The sequence below is a fragment of the Podarcis cretensis genome (assembly GCF_951804945.1).
Source record: "Podarcis cretensis genome assembly, chromosome: 13".
NCBI lineage: Eukaryota > Metazoa > Chordata > Lepidosauria > Squamata > Lacertidae > Podarcis > Podarcis cretensis.
In genome coordinates this window covers 17,938,905-17,964,232 of record NC_137182.1, presented here as the reverse complement: position 1 = coordinate 17,964,232, position 25,328 = coordinate 17,938,905, and the positions used below count along the sequence as shown (strand labels likewise).

Sequence of the window (25,328 nt, the reverse complement as noted above, 5' to 3'; positions counted from 1 at the left end):
TCTAGCAAATATTATCTGCAACTACTGAAATAAATGAGACTTGTTTATCACGATACTAGCAGCTCAACTGAAACCTTACTTATTTTAAAAAGGATTTGGAAGAAACGAAGAGATGAATCTTTTTTATTTTTTAAAAAAAATGCCTCCCAATATATTGTTTTCTCGTTTGGTTTCTAATCAATCATTCTCTCATATTCTAGTCAGGCCTCAATATTTTGTGGTATCCATTACAGCTTGTTTTCCAAATGCACCACGGAGTCCAAAAATATTAGGGAACCCTGTCTCACAGAGACCACAGAGAATTGTTAAAGAAATTGCACATAGCAATTGAAGCTAAAAACACACACAATATAATTATATAAGGATAATGAGAAATTATATTGCCCATTTTCTACTAGAATAAAAAACAGAGATGATAGGATAATTTATTATTTTCTCTTTATTAAGCACTCCTTGCTGTTAAGATCAGGTCTCAACAAAATGATGTAGCATTTTGGGAAAAAGATGGAGCCCAGTAAGCCAGCACTGGAAGCCAAGATGGAGAAGATCTCCACAGCCACCATGTATTTCCCGTTGGTGCTTAGGTACACTGGAACAAAGGAGATCCAAACACTACAAAACAACACCATGCTGAAGGTGATGAATTTGGCCTCATTAAAGCTGTCAGGCAGTTTCCTGGCAAAAAAGGCCACAACAAAGCTGATAATGGCCAAAAAGCCCAAGTAGCCCAGGACACAGTAAAGCAGGGCGACTGACCCTTCGTTACAGCCTAAAATGATTTCCCTCATCACAGAGTGCATGTCGGAATCAGGGAATGGGGGAGACATTCCTAACCACACAGTGCAAATGCCCACTTGGATAAGGGAACAAGAAATCACAATGGCGCTTGCCAGTCTTTTCCCCACCCACTTCCTCATTCGGGATCCTGGTTTGGTGGCCACAAAGGCCAGAACCACCGTGATCGTTTTGGCCAGAACACAAGAAACGGTCACTGTGAAAACAAGGCCAAAAGCCATTTGTCGGAGCAGGCAGCTCACTCTTCCTGGAGGGCTGAGGAAGATGAATGGGCAGAGGAAGCAGAGCAGGAGGAAAGTGAGGAGAGTGTAGGTGAGGTCCCGATTGTTTGCTCTGACAAGTGGTGTGTCCTGATGTTTAGTGAAGATGGCTTGGACCACCAATGTGAGGAAAGAGAGAAAAAGAGAAAAACATGCTAAGCTTATCCCCAGAGGCGTTTTAAAAGACAGGAAGCTGATTGTTTTTGGAATGCATTGTGATTGGTCCCTATTTGGATAGTGATCTTCACGGCATGAAACACATTCATCCATGTCTGGAGAGAGAGGAAAAACACTCAGATTTCAGATATGTTGAAAAGCAGCTACTAATGTTGGCAGTGTCTCTTCAGGTTAGATTAGGAGTATCACAGAAGATTCCAAACAGGCTAGATTCAAAGTGATGCACAAGAAACCCACCTCAGCGCTGTGTGATGGGTTATGTGGGGTGTTCTGTATTGGCTTGCTAACTCCTCAGAAGCTGTGGGATAACCAGTCAGGCTTAAGTCTAATTAATGAATGAAGGGGTTAAGACCATAGAGTAAGCTGTCCTGCCAGGCTTAGCTCATCTTGGGAGGTACTAGGTAATCAAGCCTCCGAGTCCTAAGTCTACATTAGAAGCTCAGAGTTTGATGATGTCTGAACTACTTGCTCCAAGATCAGACTGCATGGCTGTTACAAGCCATTCTTGTGCTCCTTATACCAATAATTTAGGTACTTTTATTATTGTAGCTAATCCAAGTTTTACCGCCTGGGTTTTCTTACTGATGTGTGGAAATGCACACGAACTTCATATTTTAATAGTAGTAACCCAATTTTTAACTTACCAATGTGTGGTCTTTCGGAATGAACTTAGAAGGGCATATTTTAAAGCTCTAACAGCTTATATTGCCATGCTTTACTTTTCTTAATATTTTTTAATATTTGAATATTTAAAACTCTGCTGGGATTCTCTAACCAAAGAGTACTTGCCCCATACCTGAATCTTGGCATTCTCCTTTATATACCTGTTTTTTCCTTGTCACCAACATAAACTACATTGTGCACTTTACTTGGTCAGTGGGGCTAACAATAAATAGAAACCATCCTTCTATGAATTGTTCAGCACGAGAGCTAAGGAAGGTGTCTTATTCTCAGTTCACTGCTCCATGTACCTCAGTACTGATTGCTGCATTTTAATCTCTGACAAAGATGAGATCTTGGTTTATAAAACTTTACTTGTTATGAAACGTCCATATTCCTTTATGGGGGCTGTCTGCCAATAGGGATGGAGGAGAAATTTCATTTCGCTGCCCTTTGAATGGGAAGGTTATCTAAATTTCACTCCTTTCACCAACAAATGAACATAAATACTGTTGCCCTGAGGTATGTGTAGTTCTCTAAAAATGTGTGCTGCCATTCTCCAGTCAAATAATATGTACCAATTATTTGCTTAATCTTTTCAACAACTTCTAACATGACGTATAGTTTGAAAGGTATACCTCTTGTGTCTCTTACCCTTTTGGGATGAAATCTTTCCTTGAGGACATGGAGCACAATCATAGCAGCAGAATGGCTCCCCCTCCTTCTTCTCCTTGCTGGAACCAGGAGAACAACTTGGGTTGCACACAGAAAGAGGTGGAACCTGCCCATTTAACCAAATACTTTAAAATTTTAGCACACAGAAATTCATAGCATGTTTGCCTTCTGTTTTCCAACCCACAGCTAGAAGTAAGAAGACACTAAACTACCGTATTTTTTGCACCATAACACTCACTTTTTTCCTCCTAGAAAGTAAGGGGAAATGTCTGTGCGTGTTATGGAGGGAATGCCTACGGGTGGCATGCCTATGGATTTTCCTCCTCTAAAAACTACGTGCGTGTTATGGTCGGGTGCGTGTTATAGAGCGAAAAATACGGTACTTATTCCAAAGGCAGGACCAAACTGACCATCTTTGAGCCCCCTTCAGGCACCCGAGAAACCATAAGAGGAGAACCACAAGTGGAAAGAGAGCTTTTGTACTCAGTTCCTGCTTGCAGACTTACCACAGACAGCCATTGGCCTGATCCAGGAAGCTCATCAAATGTAATGCAGAAAATGTTTTGAACCATGCTGGAAAACCAGGTATGTGCTGGGCTGATGATTGATAAGTGCGTAATATTTTGTTTTCCTATATCTCATGGATGTTGGAATTATGCCCCACCTGGTGAAAACTTCTGTGCCAAATCATTCTGTTGTCATCAATGGAGAATTCCTGACCTGGGGCAGCCTCCAAATCCACCCTTCCAACCTTGACTCTCACGAAGGAGTTATTTGGAAAAGTGGCCATGTTAGTAATATCAAAGCCAGCTTGTACTTCCTTGTTCTCAGCAAAAGATACTGTTTCTCCAGCAGAGTTGTTGAAGGAGACACTCCTAAGGAAGGGATGGAGCTGCATTGGAAGGAAAACAGAAACTATGAAGTAATGCCTCCAAATGGTCAATATTTTCTGGGGTGAATTTCTCCCCATACTATGCACATGCCAGAATATTAGGTTTGCAGAAATAAAAGCACTTTGTAGCATGTTTTGGGGTTTTGAAAATGGTTGTGGAATTGACGAACATGTAAGCTTTGTGCAAGCAAATTTCAGAAAAAGTGAGAATCTAAAGGTACCCAAAGCTACACTCCTCAAAATCACTACCAACTTCAACTTTCCCTCCCTCAATCCAGAATTTCTCATGCCGTTTTCTTTTTGACGAATCCATAGAATGAGAACGTCCAGACTGATGGAGGGAAGTGTGGGAAGACAGTGATTTGAAGACTGTCATATGGATAGCAGAGAATGAATGGAGGTATGGGAAGGTTACTATCTACATTACATGGCAGTATGGATGAGTCCTGTGTTGCAAGGGGTAATTACTTTTGATTTAATAATTGTATTAGTTTTGTCACTTTCCAAAAGCAAATGTTGAGCACAACGTAGCTTAAAATAATGTTTTCCTATCCAATGTCTTTTTTTTAACCAACATCCAGCATGGAAGGACAAATTAAATGTCAATTCTGAGGTGTTTACGTTTTTTATCATTTATTTTACCTGATCAGAGTGCTGGATGGTAATCTACACTAATTTCCAGGTCACTGTCCATGTCAAGTACCGTATATTTTGCTCTATAAGGCTCACTTTTTCCCTCCTAAAAAGTAAGGGGAAATGTGTGTGTGTCTTATGGAGCAAATGCAGGCTGCGCAGCTATCCCAGAAGCCAGAACAGCAAGAGGGATTGCTGCTTTCACTGCGCAGCGATCCCTCTAGCTGTTCTGGCTTCTGAGATTCAGAATATTTTTTTTCTTGTTTTCCTCCTCCAAAAACTAGGTGCGTCTTGTGGTCTGGTGTGTCTTATAGAGCAAAAAATACGGTAAATTGTATCTCATTGAAGGCATTACCTGCCAAGGCTGTAGCATTTGAAGATCCTGTATCCCTCCTTCCACCGCTGCCCTGTATTTGGGCAACAGCATGGCATGTAGAGCATGTGCTGTTGCATAGACAGCATTATAGACACTGTAGCTGTGGCCAGTTATGCTCATCTCAAAACCAGATGAAGGGAGATCTTCCAGCTTTTCATCTCCGGTGCAGATTCCACTGGCCTGCTCCTCTGTATTGGAGTTTGGAAATAAACAGAGAAATACTTCTGCCCAGAACTGGTTGACAAAGCCATTTCCATTTGCCTCAAAAGGATTATGGACCCGAAGAAAGGCTTTGAATCCTTGTACCACATTGGAATGAACTGCAAAGGAGAGGGAACCCTGGAAGACTTGCATATCCAGGCTCATTTGATAGGCCAATGCTGTGAAATCCAGCTGTGCTGTCAGAATCCATACCTTGCCCACAGATGTTTTGGTCACATTTTCCAATTCGCCTAGTGCTACCATTATTCGCAAGCCAAGCATGCACTTTGTTTCTCCATAGAAAACAACAACTTTGGCTTTACTTTCCATAACAACATGATAGATTTGGATCCATTGGGAATACATGGCATAATACTCAGTCAAATATGTGGTTTTCAGGGTTTTCTCTGAGAAGGCCAAGCAAATACCTTTCTGGGACAGCAGAGGTTTCAGGGTCTGAACAAATCTCTCTCCACTGTCATTCTCTCCACTGAGCAACCCAACCCACGTCCAACCAAAGTGCAAAAGTAACTCAACAATCCCAGTGTACTGATGGGCTTCGTTTGGCACCATCCAGTAAAAGGGAGTGGACTGGGTTTGTTCAGCATACTGTAGAGCAAAGGAACCATAAGTGAGCTAGAAGGAAATAAAGGGATATAAATATAGTACAAGGAATTGGTATGTGCATCTCTAGTGGGTGTCGTGGCAAAGACAGTTATTGAATATTCACCATGATTTGTTTTCACAAAGTTTGTGGGCGGTTAGATGACGTCAGCTATTTATTTATCATTCATTCTAATTTATTTGCAAGGTGGCTAGGCAAGTCCACTTACATACATTGCAGCCTGGCCATTGCCCCATATCAATCATCTGGAGGCCTCCTGTGGAGAATTGCAGGCCTGCCTGAAGATTGGCTCAATGGCAGGCAGGCCTGGGTCCAGGGATTTCCCAGGGGGCAGGCCTAACCAGCCAATAGGTATTGCAGAAACCCATTCTGAGCTGCACACTTTAGAGAGATGGGGCAGGTGGTACAGGGGAACTGAGGTAGAGGGTGCTGCCAGAGAACCGCACAGCTGAGGGAAAGTGGCCTGGGTATACCCCAATTAATGATAGGCTGCAGAAATGTTCCGCCAATCCATGCAGTACTCCCTGAGTTGTATTAAATTGCTCGAGCCTGATTTTCAGTTTGGTTAGGAGACCCCGGCATGTAACCTGGTACAGACAGCTGGCACAATTTTGACATATGGTCCAAATTCCAGATTCAGTTCAAAGTCCTGATATTGACTTTTAAAGCCCTGAATCCAGACACTGAAGAAACTGCCCTCCTTTGTAAGTCATAACTATTTCTCTATTGTACAAAACCTATTGTACAGAACCTCTGGATAGAAAAGATCATGGTGGATGTATGTGAAATCCCCAAGGCAGTATCTTACCTGTGGGATCTTGTAGACGCCCAAGATGTCTGCCAAGTAGATGGAGGTATCAAAGTCAAGTCCCCCAATAACTGCCATCAGATGTTTCTGGGTGTTGCACTTGTAGTTGGGTACAATTGTGGAGGGAAGTTTCAGAGCAGCCGAGTAGGTCATCCTTTGATTGAAGTAGCTGTCATAGATGTGGAATCCCAATGTGATGTTAGGCAAAATCTTGGGGTTCTCATTAATCTCCTTGACAGCAAAGGCCAAGGCCAGAATATGCTGGTAGTTCTTTGGCACAACACTGCAACGAGAATTTTATGCTGTATCCTTCGGAGATATACTACGGATTTTTTTTAAGGCCTCATGAAGATTCTTCAGCATTTTAATGCAATTTTCTCCTAATACACACATTTTATGCAATTTTGCCTAATATACACATATTTACATGTTGACACAAAAACAATGTGGTTTTCACGTGCTACTTTTACTAATATATGCATTTTGTGGACACTTTACGCCAGTATATGCATTTTTATATACATTACTTGCCTTGAGAACCACGTTGCAAAATTTAGATAAGTGTGAATTTTGAAGGGTGGCTGTATTTTGGTTCTTGCATTGTTTTGGAGCATGTAAATTCTGGCAGGTTCATGTTTAAATGTGAGCTGAATATAATTTCTCCCCCACCCCCACCCCATTTCTCCCCCACCCCTAATAAGGCAATACTGATATTTTCATTGGGGTCTTACATGTGCTTGATGACACTTTATAAAAACTCATCATTTTCAGTTCATGTGACATATTTTTAACCAGGACTTTGTTCTAAGCCTGACTTAAATAAGAAAACCTGGGATGAAGAAGAAGAAGAAGAGAAGAGTTTGGATTTGATATCCCGCTTTATCACTACCCGAAGGGGTCTCAAAGCGGCTAACATTCTCATTTCCCTTCCTCCCCCACAACAAACACTCTGTGGGGTGAGTGGGGCTGAGAGACTTCAGAGAAGTGTGACTAGCCCAAGGTCACCCAGCAGCTGCATGTGGAGGAGCGGAGACGCTAACCCGGTTCACCAGATTACGAGTCTATCCACTACACCACACTGGCTCTCATTTGGACTAAATGCAGGACTAAATAGGCCAGAAGAAGAGGAGGAGGTAGAAGTCCACCTCAGAAGAGAGGTGGGCTTTTAAGAATCTTCATTTCAAACTCTTTTGAGGTGCAATTCAATATTCAGAGCAAAGAAGGGCTTCCTTTCTTTACACACTTTTGAATCAGGATGGAATAATGCTAGCAGGGCTTAAAGAAGAACACAGAGACAGGAGGATTTCTGTTTCCTTCTCCACCCCTACCTATCACCCCAGCACACTGTGAAGCAGGTCAGGGCTTCCAGAGAACATGAAAGCAAGAAGAATCCTGCTGTACCATTACAAAGGCCTATTTAGTCCTGCATTCTGTCCTCTAAGTGGCCAACCAGATAATTATGAGAAGCCCAAAAGGAGGATCTGAGTGCAGCAATGCTCTACCCACATACAATTTCTAACAACTTGTAGAGAGATGCACATAGTCTCCAACAATGGAGACTGTGTATGCAGCAATCATAACTAGTATGCAGCAATCATAACTAGCAGCCACTGATAGTCCTATTCTGCATGGCTTTGCCTAATCTTCTTTTAGGGCCATGCCTGTTGGACACCACTTGGACACCACCAGCACAACTGGTATCAACACATCCCATAATTTAACTGTGCATTGTGTGAAGAAGCACTTTCTTTTGTCAGTCCTGATTCTTTCACCATTCAGCTTCACAGAATGACAAAAAAAAAAAAATCTAGTCATATGAAAGGGGAAGGAAAACTTCCCTCTATCCACTTTCTCCACAGCGGGTATCATTTTATACGCTTCTATCATATCTCCTTTTACTCGCCATTTCTCTACACTAAAAAGTCTCAAATGTTGTGACCTTTCCTTATAGGAGAGTGGCTTCAACCCCTTCACTATTTTGGCTGTTCTTTCCAGACATGGAACTTTAGAAAATTCAGGGCAAAATTAAGTGTGAATGAGCCCTTTTCACCTTTCTCTTGATGCCTCTCCCCCCTCTCCACTCACAGATCTCTGTCACTTTCCTCCTCATCTCCTCTCAGCCAACCCTAACATAAAGCTGCATGTAGCTTTGCACAGAAGAGGGATGTAATTTATTTTCCTTATTCCCCTTTTTTTGCTCTCCCTCCCCATATTTTTTAACTTTATCATCACCACCACCATTATTATCATTTTCTCTGGCACTTGCGGGCAATGGGCATTGATCTTCAATCAGGAAGGTGTAGAAGTTGAGAGACACTTCAGTTTTTCCTACAGCAGCAAAACATCCAGTGCCAGCTCCTCCCTCAACTACTGAAAATGTTTTCCCCACATGCACACCACTGCCTGGAAATAAATCCCACTTAAATCAGTGGAACCTGCTTTAGAGCAAATATACTTAGAGTTGGGGAATGATTCTGTACCATCTGGTGATTTGATATTTGAAGTTCTTACAGGAGATTAAGCAGTTGATGTGTGGCTAGCATTTCATTGAAGTCTTCTTTATCCAAAGCAACAAAGAGGTGAGAGGTAAGTCCACCAATGATGAGGTCACCAGGCCAGTAGTATTCATGTGGAATCCTAAGCATATAACTGATGGTGCAACTAGTCGTATGTTTGCACACTGTATGTGGCAAAAGGAAGAGAATGGGCAGAATAAACATCAGCATACTGAGGCAAATGTTTTCTCTTTTCTGTCACCCTTATTTCCATCTGGAAAATGGCCATTTGCTTCACAACCAGCCTCACTACAATATTCTGCCCTGGCATAAACAGCACTTATCTACCAACAAGCAGATTAAAATCCTGTCTTACAACTCTTCCAGAGAAAAGCAGAAATCTAGTTTTTTACTCTTCCCTCACCCTTTGTTTGGGATGGCAGGAAGGGTTTTTCTACCCAGTTAAAGACTTTTGCTTGTGTTCTCTGAAAATCTATGGGGACCTTATCCAAAGGAGATTTGGTCATGACAAATGTGATAATTACATATGAGGTAATAACTAGGTCCCTTTGTGTGAGGAACAGCAACAGAATGGAGTAAAGCATGTTTGTGACATTTCATCAAAAGCAGCCTGTACTGGATAGATCAGAGGTGGAACCACTGGATACTAACCCTGCTCATCCCAGCAGACTTTGCTATGGAATTGCTCATTAAGTCTCTATCATAAGATACAGCATTCTGTTTCTTTATAGTAAGCAACAAATATTGTCATGGTTTACCACATTACATAATTATCTCGTGTGTGTGTGTGTGTGTGTGTTGATTATTGTACTCACTGGTTTAGCAATTTAAAAAGAAAAATATATACCTTAAATTTTATTCTATTATCCCTTCTGATTTAGGAGTGAGGTGTCTTGTTTGCTGAAGTTCATTGATCAGTATGTTCTCAATTTTTCTCATAATTCTCATTACTTTTATTGTGCATTATTATTGTGAGAAAGCTTTTACACTTCCTTTCAAGCTTCATGATCTCATTCATTAAATTTCCTATTATTCCCTGATGTCAGAGAGCCCTCAGAGTACTCTGAGCAACCTACCATGAGCCCCACCAGCGATGCTGAACTAGAGGAAAGGCTGGAGGCTGAAAGTGAAGAGGAAGGCTCTGTAGAGGAAGGAGGAAAGGGAGACAATAGGAGAGGTTTGCATTCCCAGCCCATGGAGGGGGAGGAGGACCTTGTCTGAGAAAGAATGCAGGAGAAGGGAGGACAGGGAGCAGAACAGGCAGAGTCAGAACAACTGGAAGGGTTAAGTTCAGGCTCGGAGGCGGAGAGGGCCCAGGAGTCTCCGTATGCAAGTCGTTTCGGGAGATTAATGGAACGTCATAAGAAGGTCGTAAAAGCACCTCGATTTCTGTGTTTTTCCAGGAAGCAGCAATTAGCAGCGCCAACTGAGAGTTCCAGGGAGGACTGATTTACGAGGGCTCTCGGAAGATTTGTATAAATCGTAATAAACTAGAGATTATAAAACTGCAGAGAGATCCAGTCACACTTCCCTCACAGCTGCTTCTTTTTACATGACTGAAATCAATAGGCCTCATACTTGTGCTGACATACCATTCTTGCTGATATGTCAGCAGCGTTCTTTTTATAGCACTTCCTGCTCTGTAAGTATAGGAGGTCTAAAACTGGACATGAATGTTTCTATACTGTTTATGACATAATAAACCTAGAAAATTACTTAGAAAGGGATGATTGGAAGACAGCTTTATTTATTTTTTGAAACAATATTGCTTTCTCTCATTCACTTTATAATTAAATGCTCTCTGATATTCTGGTCAGGTCTCAGCATAATAATGTAGCATTTGGGAGCAAAGATGGAACACAATATCCCAGCACTGGAGGCCAAGATGGAGAAGATCTCCACAGCCACCATGTATTTCCCCTTGGTGCTCAGGTACACTGGAACAAATGAGATCCAAACACTACAAAACAAGAACATGCTGAAGGTGATGAATTTGGCCTCATTGAAGCTGTCAGGTAGTTTCCTGGCAAAAAAGGCCATAACAAATCTGATAATGGCCAAAAAGCCCATGTAGCCCAGGACACAGTAAAACAGGGCAACTGACCCTTCGTTGCAGCCTAGAATGATTTCTCTCATCATTGAGTGCATATCAGAATCAGGGAATGGGGGAGAGGTTCCTAACCACACACTGCAAATGCCCGCTTGGATAAGGGAGCAAGAAAAAACAATGAAACTAGCCAGTCTTTTCCCCACCCATTTCCTCATTCTGGATCCTGGTTTGGTGGCCACAAAGGCCACAGCCACTGTGATAGTTTTGGCAAGCACACAAGAAACGGTCACTGTGAAAACATGGCCAAAAGCCATTTGTTGGAGCAGGCAGCTCACTCTTTCTAGTGGGCAGAAGAAGCAGAGCAGGAGGAAAGTGAGGAGACTGCCTCCCCCCCCCAAAAAAAACCCAAAACGGTTGAAAAGGGCCCTTTACCAAAATACGCATTTCCAAAGAAGATTGAGTTTGAACACAACAAACTATTTGGATCATTATAGTTTAATCTTAAAACCACATCAAAATTTTGTTCTGGGAATATATGGGAGATTTAAGGAATCTATATAAAGTTAATGTACTAGCAGAGTTTTATTTATAGGATAATTCCTAGCCTTTGACAGCCTTACACCTCAAGAGAGGACAACTACAACAGCAACAACAACAAAACAAAGGACACAATTAAAAAGAGGGAAAGCCCCGGGCCCAGATGGCTTCACGGCAAGCTACTATAAAGAAATGGAAAATATTTTATTGGCACCACTGAGAGAAGTAATGAATAATATTTTGAAAGAAAAAGAAATACCAGATACTTGGAAGGATGCTTTCATTACTTTAATCCCAAAACAAGATTCAGATCTGTCGCAAGTTAAGAACTACAGGCCGATTTCGCTGTTAAATTTTGATTATAAAATCTTCGCAGGAATACTGGCAAGTAGAGTTAAAAACATATGGTCAGAATATATCCAGGGAGATCAGGCGGGCTTTCTGCCGGGCAGGCAAATGAAAGATAATATTAGAAATATAATAAATTCTATAGAATACTTGTCTGCCAGGTATGATAAGCAAGCCATACTGATGTTCGTGGATGCAGAGAAAGCATTTGATAATATACTTTGGGATTTTCTACTAAAACAGTTAGAACATATGGAGGTTGGCATGAACTTTTTCAACGGAATAAAGGCAATATATACGGAGCAAAAGGCCAAATTGATTATAAATAACGTGGTGTCAGAAGAAATAACGGTAGCGAAGGGCACAAGACAGGGTTGCCCACTTTCCCCGTTGCTATTTATAATAGTACTGGAAGTACTTCTGAACTCAATAAGACAAAATAAGAAGATAAAAGGGATTAGAATTGGTCAAAATGAATATAAAGTCAAGGCGTTCGCAGACGATTTAGTAATAACAACAGAAGATCCGCTGAATTCAATAAAAGAGATACTGGAAGAACTGGAACAATTTGGTAATGTGGCTGGTTTCAAGTTAAATAAAAGAAAGACTAAAATAATGGCGAAGAATTTAGATCCGAAGGCAATCGAGGAATTACAACAACAAACAGAAATAGAAGTGGCCAAAAAGGTGAAATATTTAGGAATATGGATAACCCCAAAAAATATAGATTTATTTAAGAATAACTATGAGCAGGTATGGAAAGAGATAAAAAAGGACTTGGAGAGGTGGGGGAAGCTGAGATTGTCATTCTGGGGTAGGATAGCTTTAATTAAGATGAATGTTCTCCCGAGAATGTTATTTCTGTTCCAGAACTTACCGATAATCAAGGGCACTAAGATATTTAAAGAGTGGCAAAGAGAAATCTCAAAATATGTCTGGCAGGGCAAAAAACCAAGGATTAAGTTTAAATTGTTAACAGAAGCTAAAGAAAGAGGGGGATTTGCTCTGCCAGATCTGAAACTATATTACAAGGCATCGTGCCTTTGCTGGGTGAAAACGTGGATAAAATCGGAAAATAAGGAACTATTAGATTTGGAGGGGTTCGACAACAGAGCAGGATGGCATGCGTACTTATGGCAGGGGAAGAGGAAGCACAAGGGTTTCGCATCACACATCTTCAAAGGCCCTTTAATGGAAGTTTGGGAGAGGAACAGATTTTTACTAGAACCTAAAGTACCACACTGGCTATCCCCATTGGAGGTTATGAGCGTCAAAAAAGTAAACATGAGAGGTGATTGGATAACTTACGAACAACTGTTAACAAAAGTAGGGGGGACATGGAAACTGAAACCGTATGACCAGGTTAAAGAAAAAGTTTATGATTGGCTACACTATTTCCAAATAAACGAAATGTTTAGACAAGATGTTAAAGAGAGAGGATATGTGGACAAAGAATCTAAATTCCAGACTGAAATAATAAACAATGATTATAAAATTCTTTCTAAAATGTACAATCTGCTATTAGAGTATAACCTGATAGATGAGGAAGTGAAGTCGGTGATGATTCACTGGGCAAGGGACATCGGCCATAACATATACTATGAAGAATGGGAGAAACTCTGGAAAAAAAATCTTAAATTCACAGCTTGCATAACGTTAAAAGAGAACCTCATGAAGATGTTCTACCGTTGGTATATAACACCTGCAAAATTAGCAAAAATATACAAAACTTGCAATAAATGCTGGAAATGCAGGGAAAAAGAGGGATCCTTCTTCCACATGTGGTGGGACTGCAGAAAGGTCAAAGGTTTTTGGGAAAGTGTATATAATGAAATGAAGAGTATATTAAGATATAACTTTGGGGAAAAACCGGAGGCTTTTCTGTTAGGACTAGCAGGAAGTGATATAAAGAACAATGACGGTAAATTCTTCCAATATGCAACAACGGCCGCAAGGGTCCTATTGGCTCAAAATTGGAAACAACAGAACATACCGACGCTTGAGGAATGGAGAGCAAAACTACTAGAATACGCGGAGATGGACAGATTGACGGGGGAAATTAGATATTTAAAAGACCAAAGGTTCATTGAGGACTGGGGGAAATTCGTGGAATATCTGGAAAATATAAGTGAGGGTCAGATAACGCTAGTCGGGTTTTAAAAGGCTCTGTGAAAAGGTTGGAATATCGTCTAAAGAGAAAAAGAAGGAAAGAGAAAATAATGTCAATATAAGCTAGGATTTGTGTAAAATTGTTAAATAAGGGTATGGATGTTTTGAGGGGAAGCTGAAGGAAGTCTCAAAGAGAGAAATCTGTGACAATAAGGTGTAAACTGCTTTATTTTTTGTTTGTTATGATTTAAAAAAACAATAAAAATTATGATATCTAAACAACAAAACAAAGGACACAAAATAATTACAACCAAATAATACAAAATATAACAGACAGCAGAGAAATAAATACTATATTAACTATAGTGTGGTATGAAAGAAAAGACAGACACACTAGAATATATTACAGTTTCCTCTTTATTAACTGCTTTTTGTTGTTCAAATTGGGCCTCAGCAAAATAATGTAGCATTTGGGGCCAAAGATGGAACCCAGTAAACCAGTACCAGAGGCCAAGATGGAGAAGATCTCCACAGCCACCATGTATTTCCCCTTGGAGCTCAGGTAGACCGGAACAAAGGAGATCCAAACACTACAAAACAATAACATGCTGAAGGTGATGAATTTGGCTTCATTAAAGCTATCAGGCAGCTTCCTGGCAAAAAAGGCCACAGCAAAGCTGACAATGGCCAGAAAGCTCATGTAGCCCAGGGCACAGTAAAACATGACAACTGATCCTTCGTTACATTCTAGTATTATTTCTCCCATCACAGAGTGCATGTCAGTATCTGGGAATGGTGGAGAAGCTCCTAACCACACACTGCAAATACCAACCTGAATAAGGGAACAAGAAAACACAATGGAGCTTGCCAGTCTTTTCCCCACCCATTTCTTCATTCTGGATCCTGGTTTGGTGGCCACAAAGGCAAGGACTACCGTGATGGTCTTGGCCAGCACACAAGAAATGACCACTGTAAAAACAAGGCCATAAGCCATTTGTCGGAGCAGGCAGCTCACTCTTTCTGGAGGGCTGAGGAAGATCAACGGGCAGAGAAAGCAAAGCAGGAGAAAAGTGAGGAGACTGTAGGTGAGGTCCCGATTGTTTGCTCTGACAATGCGTGTGTCCTGGTGCTTAATAAAAATAGCTATGACCAATATTGTTAGCAGAGACAAGAAAAGAACAAAAACTGCCAAGCTCATCCCCAGAGGTTCTTTAAGAGACAAGAAGCTTACTGTCTTTGGAATGCATTGTGATTGGTCCTTGTTTGGATAACAATCATCTGGGCACTCGACACAGTCATTCATGTCTGCAGAGAAAATAAAACATTCAGATTTGGTATTCATCGGAGAGCAACTTCGAATGCTGCCAATATGGAACACTTAGGATTAAACTGGAAGTATCGCAGGTAGAGGGACGCGGGTGGCGCTGTGGGTTAAACCACAGAGCCTAGGACTTGCTGATCAGAAGGTTGGCGTTTCGAATCCCTGCAACAGGGTGAGCTCCCATTGCTCGATCCCTGCTCCTGCCAACCTAGCAGTTCAAAAGCACGTCAAAGTGCAAGTAGATAAATAGGTACCGCTCCGGCAGGAAGGTAAATGGCATTTCCATGCGCTGCTCTGGTTCACCAGAAGCAGCTTAGTCATGCTGGCCACATGACCTGGAAGCTGGCTCCCTCGGCCAGTAAAGTGAGATGAGCGCCACAACCCCAGAGTCGGTCACAACTGGACCTAATGGTCAGGGGTCCCTTTACCTATCCCAGGTACACCAGATACAATGTGATGCATGTGAACCCCACCTCAGCAATGTGTGTTGGGGTATTAGAAAATCATTATGCTGGCTTGCTAACTTCCCATGAATCACGTTGTGTGGTGTAGGTAGGCAAGAACCATACCTTGTAGGCTTACATCACATGGACAGGGGTGGCAGCAACAAATACATCTTCAGTCTTCCTAGTCTTGATTATCCAGATCAGGAACAAAGGACATTGTCTTAGACTAAGTGAAACTATTGATGCATTTTTATTTATTTTTACTTCAAGGAACATGTACCTTTATCGGTATGCATCTGGGGGCTGTGTTTCCGTAGAGGGGGGGGGTGAGAATTTGGTTTTGTTTGACCTAATTTGTGCTTGTTATATGAACACTTGAACCAAACCAGTTACCCTTCAAAATTCACACTTTTTGTGATGAAGTTCTTCAACAAAACAATGTATACAAAGGTGCATAAATTATTGGAAATACGCGCAATATATAGGCAAATGTTAGTTAAAATGATATACAAAATGCATTATATAAGGGAATGCTGCTTGCAAAAATGTGTATGCTAGTGAAATGTTTGCAGCGTTTGAGACTTTTTAGAGAAAAGGCTAGAAAAAGATTACTTGGTAAAAGTTTGGAAAACCATTTGTGGACATCCAAAAGCTATTGTTGGAAGAAGCAAATGTTGAAAGATTCAAGGATAAAATAAAGTACTTACTCATGGAGACTTGGTGGAACTTGTTCCTACAGGTAGCAATGATGGCCACCAACTTAAATGGTTTTAAAAGTATATTAGACAAACTCATAGACAAGGCTACCAGCCACTAATTCCACTGTCAGAGGCATGCCTCTAAATACCATTTACTGGAAGTCACAGGTGGGCAGAGTGATGTTGTGCTCATGGCCAACTTGCGGGGTTGCCACAGGCATCTGGTTGGCCATTTTGTGAACAGCATGCTATCATCATCACCATCACCATCATCATCAAATTTCTATACCACTTTTTATTTTAAAGGGGGGGGGATCTAAGTGGCTTGTAACCTGCTTTAAAACATCGCCACAACACCTACTCACTATGGGCCCCAATAAAGCAAACAGTCTAATTGGTCAACGTCTAAAAGATATCTAGCATCAGGATAACCTGGCCACTATAAGGAAATTCTGCCCTTGGTATGCTCATTTTCCACCTCCCCATTTTGATTCTCTGGCCCCATAGCTGCACAAACTTATTATCCCAAAATACAGACATGCTTTTACACTTGCAAAACTGGATGTTTTGTCATCTGCAGTACTTGAGGGTCAATTCCAAAAGATCCTGCCTGAGAAACACCTTTGTCCCTGTGGAGATAGTAGCACCGAAACAGCGGCACACGTCCTCCTGTCTTGTACTCTCTACAAAGACCTCAGGAACAAGATAATCATCCCACTGGGATTTCCGGTGGAGCGCGACTCTCCCGCAAGCAGGGATTCTACCACGAGGTGAATCCCGTGCTATTTTGGATAAAAAGAGGTGCTACAGGGCACAGTAGCCCCCAAATTTAACCTCTGGGGGGATATCTAGAGGAACAGGTTCCCAGCAAAGCCAGGAGCAACCCACACAGCCGTCAGGTAACCCCAAAAGGGGCAAAGAGAACGGCGGAGCGGGCAGCGGGCTAAGGGAAGCCATTTTCTATATCCAAATAGCGAAGCCCCGAGCTTGCAAGAGCGCTTCATTCTCAAAATAGAAGCAATCTGAACCAAATTGGATTATAAATTTGATGGAAACAGACTAAGGAAGGATTCGGAGTATAAATATAAAAGTGAGGAGTTCGTCTGTCATCTGGAATCAACACAGACACAGCGCAGCGCACAGAGCTGGAAACAGAAAGTAAGTTGCCGCTAGCGGTTATTGTTTCCCTTCTCCCCCTGAACTTTTAAAAAGTAACTCTTTAAGAAGTTACAAGCCCTAAGGATTTTTAAAGCCAAAAGGGGGAGCAGAAAGTGAAGATTATAGCTTTTTTTGAAGCCCGTAATGTTACGGAAAGGAAAGCAGAGGGTGGTCGCGGTTTGCTATTTCCACTTTTAAAAGAACAAAGAGCTCTGAAACGGAAAGGGAGCTTCCGACTCCATTGTTAAGACTTGTTTGGGTCCGTAGCATTGCAGCACTGCGGAGACAAAGAATATAAGACTCTTAAATCTTTGTTTTGGAGCTTTATTATTAAAGAAGAACTTAGTTCTCCTGTCACTTAAGACATATAAGTATTGGAACTTCTCTTTGTTTTTCTCTTTTTTCTTTTTTTACGAATTGGAACTTCTAAAGTGGTAAATTACATACAACCCTAGTGGTGGGAATGAGACATTACATTTTGTTTTTCAAGTTTTCCTTTTTTTTGGGGGGAGAGACATAACATCTGAAAGTGACAAGTGCCTCTTCAGTTATAGAAATCAGTAACTTTTTTTTTCTTCTGCATTTACGAACTTTGCTTCTGGATATTGGACACCTAGATAAATTTTGGAAAGAGTTGACAATTGGATATAATTTTGGACTAAGATATTTTTCTCTCTTCTGGAACTCCTTTTTCCTTGGGCGGATTTAATTTGACTTTTAGCTACTCTTCCTTGAAGACAGTTGTGGATTAATTTGCAAAAATCTATTTGGAGATAGCCTAATTGGTGGCAAGAAGATTAATATCGTCTTACATTATTCTGCTTGGTCTATACCCGAACTAATCATCTGGTGGAATAGCCTAATTGGTGGCAAGAAGATTGTTTCTGTTTTATTTAAGTTATTAATTTGACTATATTTTATATTTTATATTTTATACTAAGTTGGTTAAATATAAAATCTGAAAAATGTCACACCAGCAAAAGAAGGGAGCAGATGGGGGGACACCTGCAGAGAGGAAAAGGTCTAAACAAGAAGCAGAGTTTAAAGCAGAAATTTTGAGGATGTTTGCTGAAATAAAACAGAGTGGAAAAAATTTAGAATCAAAATTAGAATCAGTGGACAATAAAATTGGGGAAATGGATAAAAAAATTGATGAGACAGTTAATGAACTGAAAGGGCAAATAAAAGAGGTATCTAAGAGAACTCATTCACTGGAGGAGGGCTTTAAGAGGACGAAACAAGAAATGAAGTGAAGCGAGAGGAAGAGAGGATCAGAGTGGAGATGATGGAACTAAACAAATCTCAAGAAGAAATTAAAGATTTGATTGCTATGAATGAACTGAGACAGAGGGAAATTAATCTGAGGCTGAGAGCCGTCCCAGAAATATAGAATGAAAATATCAAAGAAAGATTGATAACAGAATTAGCCCAATGGATGGAGTTACCATTAGAAGAGGTAGCTAAAACAGTACAAAATGCATTTAGAATGAGAGTAAGAACATCCAAAACAAGAAAACTTCCAGGAGACTGCTTAATTACTTTTAAGGATAGAGAAATGAGAAATCTGATATTACAGAAGAATAGAGAGAAAAGATTATATATAGATGGAAGTTACATAATCATTTTTAAAGACATACCAATAAGACTACTGAAACGAAGAGCCCCATATAAACCATTGGTGCAGGTACTTAAGAAGAACAATATTGAATTCAGGTGGGAATTTCCGGAGGGAATTTCATTTTCCTTTTTTTTCTTTTTTAAATAATTTTTATTAACTGGCCAATCACATCAAATTAAATCACATCATATAAATTCCGAATTACAAAGCCAAATTTTTAAATTTTGTTGGGGGAACCCATACTTCAAGATCCAAAGGGGAATTCAGATCATCTTCTTATTACTGCGTTAATGTCCAAATCAGTCCCAATCAGTCCAAACAAAGTTCATAATTCTATCCAGTCTTATCTTGGTGTTGCCACATCATATCTTGTTCGTATAATTTCTCTTTTTCCTTTAAGATCTCTTCTGTTAGTCTCCTTAAGCCGATAGCAAGTGTAATAATCCTGTGTGGATTTCCCGTTCCTTCACTAAGTCCAGATGGTTTCCATATATCTCCTTCGTAGATAACATCACTTTATCCATCGTAAATTTTGGCATTTGTCGCTCTTAAGTCCCACCGAGGAGTTGATTCACGATATGTAAACAACTCTATTTCTCTCTTTCTCCTCCCAGACCCAAGAGCTCCCACAATGCCTCACAAAATGGCGAACGGCATTTTTTCCTGACTGCGTCACTCCAAAACTTAGCTTTCCAGCTTCATCTTGAAACATTGCTTTGGATCGAAAGTTTATCTCCACACAGCCTTAAATCCACAGCTTAAGTCCTTAATTTCTGACTCATTAGGGGAGGGGGATTCTTGTTAAATCACATAAAAAGGTAGAGGCAGGTTTTCCCCCCCCTCCCCCCTCAGTCATTACCGTATCTTGACGTTCTTCTCGTATTTTATTGTTGTCTTGTTATCAGAGATCTCTTCTGTCAGCAGTATTTACTCCCCTTTTTCCTTGATGTATGTGCAATTAATCATGTCCAAATTATTTCTTTTAAAGATCATTGCAACCAGCGGCGCGAATCGGGGACGGCGTCGAGGAGTGCCGAAAATCCCACAGGAGGGCTTTGTGCCTAGTGCCCCCACCCCCACAAATTCGGGGGTGGTATAGGGCACAGCAGGCAAGGGCCGTCCCCCCCATAATCCTGGAGGGGTTAAGGAGGCTAATTACCCCCATCATAGCCTCCAAATTACCTCGTGTGGGTCGGAGAGATGTTATTGTCAGCCATCTTCCGATGCGCCACCTAGTGGCCCCCCTTTCATTTTTCTACAAAACTAAAAAGCGCAGATTGACAAGTCCAGAAGAAACAGGAAAATTTCTCAGAAGGTATAAGGAATTAAAAGCAGAAGAAGAGGAAGCTGAAGAAGAATAATCTCGGACCACAATCCAATAAAAATGGAACTGAAAGGATTTGAGGAAAGAACTTTCAGATGGAGAATTAATGATTGCCTCTTAGATGATCAAAAAATTATAGAAAAAGCACGAAAGAAACTAACTGAGTATTTTGTGGAGAACAGTAACAAAGGTACGAAGATGAGTGTAGTTTGGGACGCAAGCAAGGCAGTGTTGAGAGGTTTTTTTATTCAATGGAATTCACTGAAGAACAAGTATAGAGAAAAAGGGAAAAAAGAAATTTTAAAGCAGATAATGGATAATGAACAAAAACTTATCAAAAAACCAAATAACTCAAAAATAAAACAGGAGATCAAGACTTTGCTAACACAATTTGCAATGATTATAAAGAAAGAAATAGAAATGAACATCAAAAGACTAAGACAAAAAAAATTTGAATTTGCGAACAAATCTGGCAAATGGCTTGCGTGGCAAATTAAAAAGAGAAAGGAGCAAAATACGATCAATAAAATCACTGTAAACGGAGAAAAGATTGATAACCCGAAGGGAATCAGAAAAGGATTTTTGGATTTTTATAGACATTTATATAGAAACAGAGAAAGAAACAACATGAGGAAAATAGAATGATTTTTGAAAGAAAAAAAGGTGCAAAAGATCCCGACAGAAAAGAATGCCCCAATAGGAAATGAGGAGATAAAAGAAGCTATAAAGGAACTGAAAAGAGGGAAAGCCCCAGGACCAGATGGATTTACAGCAGACTACTATAAAGAAATGAGAGAGGTTTTAATGCAACCATTGAAAGAAGTTATGAACAATATCTTAAAGGAAAGAGACATCCCAGAAACATGGAAAGAAGCATTCATTACATTGATCCCTAAACAAGACTCAGACTTAACACAAGTGAAAAATTATAGGCCTATTTCACTGCTCAATATAGATTATAAAATATTTGCAGGGATTTTAGCGAATAGACTGAAAAAAATATTGAAAGAAATTATCCATGAAGATCAAGCAGGTTTCCTTCCAGGCAGGCAGATGAAAGATAATATAAGAAATGTAATTAATATTTTGGAATATCTGACTGCTAGGAATGAGAAACAAGCCATATTAATGTTTGTTGATGCAGAAAAGGCCTTTGACAATATTGTTTGGGACTTTATGTTGAAGAATTTAGAGTTTATTAATGTGGGGCGCAGGTGGCTCTGTGGGTTAAAGCCTCAGCGCCTAGGGCTTGCCGATCGAAAGGTCGGCGGTTCGAATCCCTGCGGCGGGGTGCGCTCCCGCTGCTCGGTCCCAGCGCCTGCCAACCTAGCAGCTCGAAAGCACCTCCGGGTGCAAGTAGATAAATAGGGACCGCTTACCAGCGGGAAGGTAAACGGTGTTTCCGTGTGCGCCTCTGGCTCTGGCTCTGGCTCTGGCCAGAGCAGCGATGTCACGCTGGCCACGTGACCCGGAAGTGTCTCCGGACAGCGCTGGCCCCTGGCCTCTTAAGTGAGATGGGCGCACAACCCCAGAGTCTGTCAAGACTGGCCCGTACGGGCAGGGGTACCTTTACCTTTACCTTTAATGTGGGGACTGAGTTCTTTAATGGGATAAAGGCAATTTATACAGAGCAGAAAGCAAAACTAATTGTAAATAAAGTGATTACAGAAGACATAAAAATAACAAAAGGAACTAGACAGGGATGTCCACTCTCGCCATTACTATTTATAATGGTCCTAGAGGTTTTCCTGAGGTCAATGAGACAAAATGAACTAATAAAAGGGGTAACAGTTGGTCAGAATGAATATAAAGTAAAAGCCTTTGCAGATGATCTGGTAATTACGATTGAAGAACCATTAGAAAGTGTAAAAGAAGTCTTGGATGAGATTGAGAAATTTGAAAGTGTGGCAGGTTTCAGATTAAACAAGAAGAAAACTAAAATAATTACAAAAAATATGGATCAAAGTATAATAGAAATAATGCAACAAAGAACAGAGATAGAGGTGGTGAAAAAGGTCAAATATCTAGGAATCTGGTTAACTCCCAAAAATATTGACTTGTTTCAGAACAACTACATACCGGTCTGGAATGGAATAAAGAAAGATTTAGAGGTGTGGGGAAGAATGAAATTATCTTTTTTGGGTAGAATATCTATGATAAAAATGAGTGTCCTTCCAAAGATGTTATTTCTATTTAAAGGGGGTAGTAATTTTCAGAGAGTGGCAAAGAGTGCTTTCAAGGTATATCTGGCAGGGCAAGAAGCCGGGAATTAAATTTAAGTTATTAACGGATGTAAAGGAAAGAGGAGGCTTCACCCTGCCAGACTTGAAACTGTACTACGAAGCAGCATGTCTTTGCTGGTTGAGAGAATGGATAAAATTAGAGAATAAAGAATTATTAGACTTAGAAGGATTTGATAACAGATTTGGATGGCACGCGTATCTATGGTGTGAAAAGAAGAAAATCCATAAAAGCTTTGGCAACCACATATTCCGGAGTTCATTAATTGAAATATGGGATAGGTATAAAAACCTATTAGAACCAAAAGTTCCACACTGGTTGTCTCCATTAGAGGTTATGAGTGTAAAGAAAATAAATATGAGAGGTAATTGGATTATATATGGTGAATTGATAACCAAAGAAGGAGGAAAATGGAAATTAAAGCCATATGAACAAGTCAAAGAATATGTATATGATTGGTTGCACTATTTTCAGGTTAATGAAATGTTTAAAAAAGACATTAAAGAAAGTGGTTATGCAGAAAAAGATTCAAAGTTCCAGACAGACGTGATAAATAATAATTGTAAAATTTTGTCAAAAATGTATAAAATATTGTTGGAATGGAATACCAAAGATGAAGAAGTTAAATCGGTAATGATACAATGGGCCAGAGATTTCGGTTATAATATTCAGTTTGAGGATTGGGAAAGACTGTGGAAAGAGAATTTAAGATTTACTGCTTGTACGGTACTTAAAGAAAATGTTATGAAAATGTTTTACAGATGGTATATTACACCGGTAAAATTAGCAAAAATGTATAAGACGTGTAATAAGTGTTGGAAATGTAAAGAAAAAGAAGGTACGTTCTATCACATGTGGTGGGAGTGTAAGAAAGTGAAGGGCTTCTGGGAGATGATCTATAATGAAATGAAAAAGATGTTAAAATATACATTTGTAAAGAAACCAGAGACCTTTCTTTTAGGAATTACAGGGAATGAAATAAGAAGAAAAGACTGTAAACTTTTTCAATATGCAGTCACAGCAGCAAGAATTCTACTGGCCCAGAAATGGAAACAAGAGGAAATACCGACAATAGAAGAATGGAGACTGAAGCTGACTGACTATTCAGAACTGGACAGACTAACCGGAAAAAATAGATATCTTCGAGACCAAAGGTTCATCGAGGTCTGGGGGAAATTTGTTGAATATCTGAAAAGAATATGTGATGTGCAAACAACACTGGCGGGATTTCAAGAAGCACTGTGAAAGTTGATATATATTGTTAAAAAGAAACAGGTGTGGGAGGGAAGTTTAATGGCAATATAAACAGAGGAATGCGTAATTGAGAGGTAAATATGGATGATTGCCAGATAAGCTGAAGGAAGTCCAAAAAGAACCAAATTTGTGGAAATTTTGTTAAAATTGTATATTTGTGTTGGAAAATTAATAAAAATTATTTATATATATATAAAAGATTATCATCCCACTAGTACTAACCATCCCAGGGTGCTCAACCACTGCCACAATGTCCTTTCTTCTATCAGATCAAAATGAGCAGATAACAGCGAAGGTTTCTAGGTTCATAGCAGGGGCAATCAGAATAAGGGCCACTAACTGACTGCTGATTCAGGACTTTAAATTGTGCTTTTATATCAAATTTCCTTTTCTGCGTATACTGTAATGTTTTACTGTTGCTATGGCCATTGGCTAATGCAAATAAAGTTTTATCTCTCTGTCTCTCGCTCTCTCTTTTAGGTAAAACAATCCAGAATAAAACATTACTGAAGAAAGTTCAGTATAAAGTATACATTCAAAGCAACATAATTAACAGGAAACGAAAACATCTTAAGATTTCTAAATAAAATATTACAAAGGAGGTCAACTACAGAATGCACATTTAACACAGCAAAGTTAACAAAAATACTGTCTTAAAGGAAACATTACTAAAAGAAGTCAAACATAAAATGCACATTTAAAACAGCATAATTAGCAAGGGAATAAATTTTATCATAAGCATAGAAGTCTTCCAGGACTCAAAGCCTAGATGCTGGACTAAATGGGCCACTGGCCTCCCTCAACAGACTCATGTTCTTAAAACTGCAAACAAAAATTGGTTTAGCGGGGGGGGGTTATACTGACAAATGCTGACAAATATTCATGAGAATATTTTTAAAAATATATTCACAAGTTGTTATAGAAATGCGGAAAATTGAATTTAAGACTGCAAAAAACTATAGCCTTTATTTAAATAATAAATATATACATAATGATAAATAAATAACAAGTACTTTTGACTTCTTCCACTCCGTCTAATATAACAAATGTTTGAAAAGTATATATCTTGTGTCACTTACCCTTCTGGGGTGATATCTTGTCTTGGGGACATGGAGCACAGTCATAGCAGCAGAATTTCCCCCCTTCCTTCTTTTTCATGTGGGATCCTGGAGGACAACTGGGGTTACATACAGATAAAGGTGGAACCTGCCCATTGGAGGAAACACAGAAACAATTTCGCACAGCCATTCACTTCAGTTTCTTTTCAGGCAGAATTCGGAAGACATGAAACTACAGTGGTACCTCAAGTTAAGAACTTAATTTGTTTCGGAGGTCCATTCTTAACCTGAAACTGTTCTTAACCTGAGGTACCACTTTAGCTAATGGGGCCTCCCGCTGCCGCTGTGCTGCCACTGCACAATTTTTGTTCTCATCCTGAAGCAAAGTTCTTAACCCGAGGTACTATTTCTGGATTAGCGGAGTCTGTAACCTGAAGTGATGTAACCTGAGGTACCACTGTAAAAGCACACATTCTACTCGTGTGAAAACACCAAGCAGGCCCCACAAATAACCCAGAGATGCATTTTAAATAAAAGGACACATTCTA

General features: G+C 40.0%; 2 protein-coding genes across 2 annotated transcripts in view; both read right to left on the bottom strand.

Moving 5' to 3' along the window:
• Positions 1–402: 402 nt before the first annotated feature.
• On the bottom strand, positions 403–9,814 carry LOC307200537 (vomeronasal type-2 receptor 26-like; the record flags this gene model as incomplete). The annotated part of the gene is made up of 7 exons (XM_079949073.1): positions 403–1,327; positions 2,547–2,673; positions 3,232–3,459; positions 4,448–5,305; positions 6,103–6,385; positions 8,614–8,852; positions 9,695–9,814. The coding sequence occupies 7 exons, from the start codon at positions 9,812–9,814 to the stop codon at positions 429–431; spliced, it is 2,754 nt and encodes a 917-aa protein (XP_079805199.1). The 3' UTR covers positions 403–428.
• Positions 9,815–14,061: 4,247 nt separating this feature from the next.
• LOC307200654 (vomeronasal type-2 receptor 26-like) overlaps positions 14,062–25,328 on the bottom strand; it is a 42,494-nt gene continuing 31,227 nt past the window's right edge. The window contains exons 7-8 of the mRNA XM_079949363.1: positions 24,802–24,928; positions 14,062–14,967 (exon numbers count right to left, since the gene is read on the bottom strand). Coding sequence (XP_079805489.1) covers positions 14,066–14,967; positions 24,802–24,928 — 1,029 coding nt within the window. The 3' untranslated portion in view covers positions 14,062–14,065. The remainder of the gene's footprint in view (positions 14,968–24,801; positions 24,929–25,328) is intronic.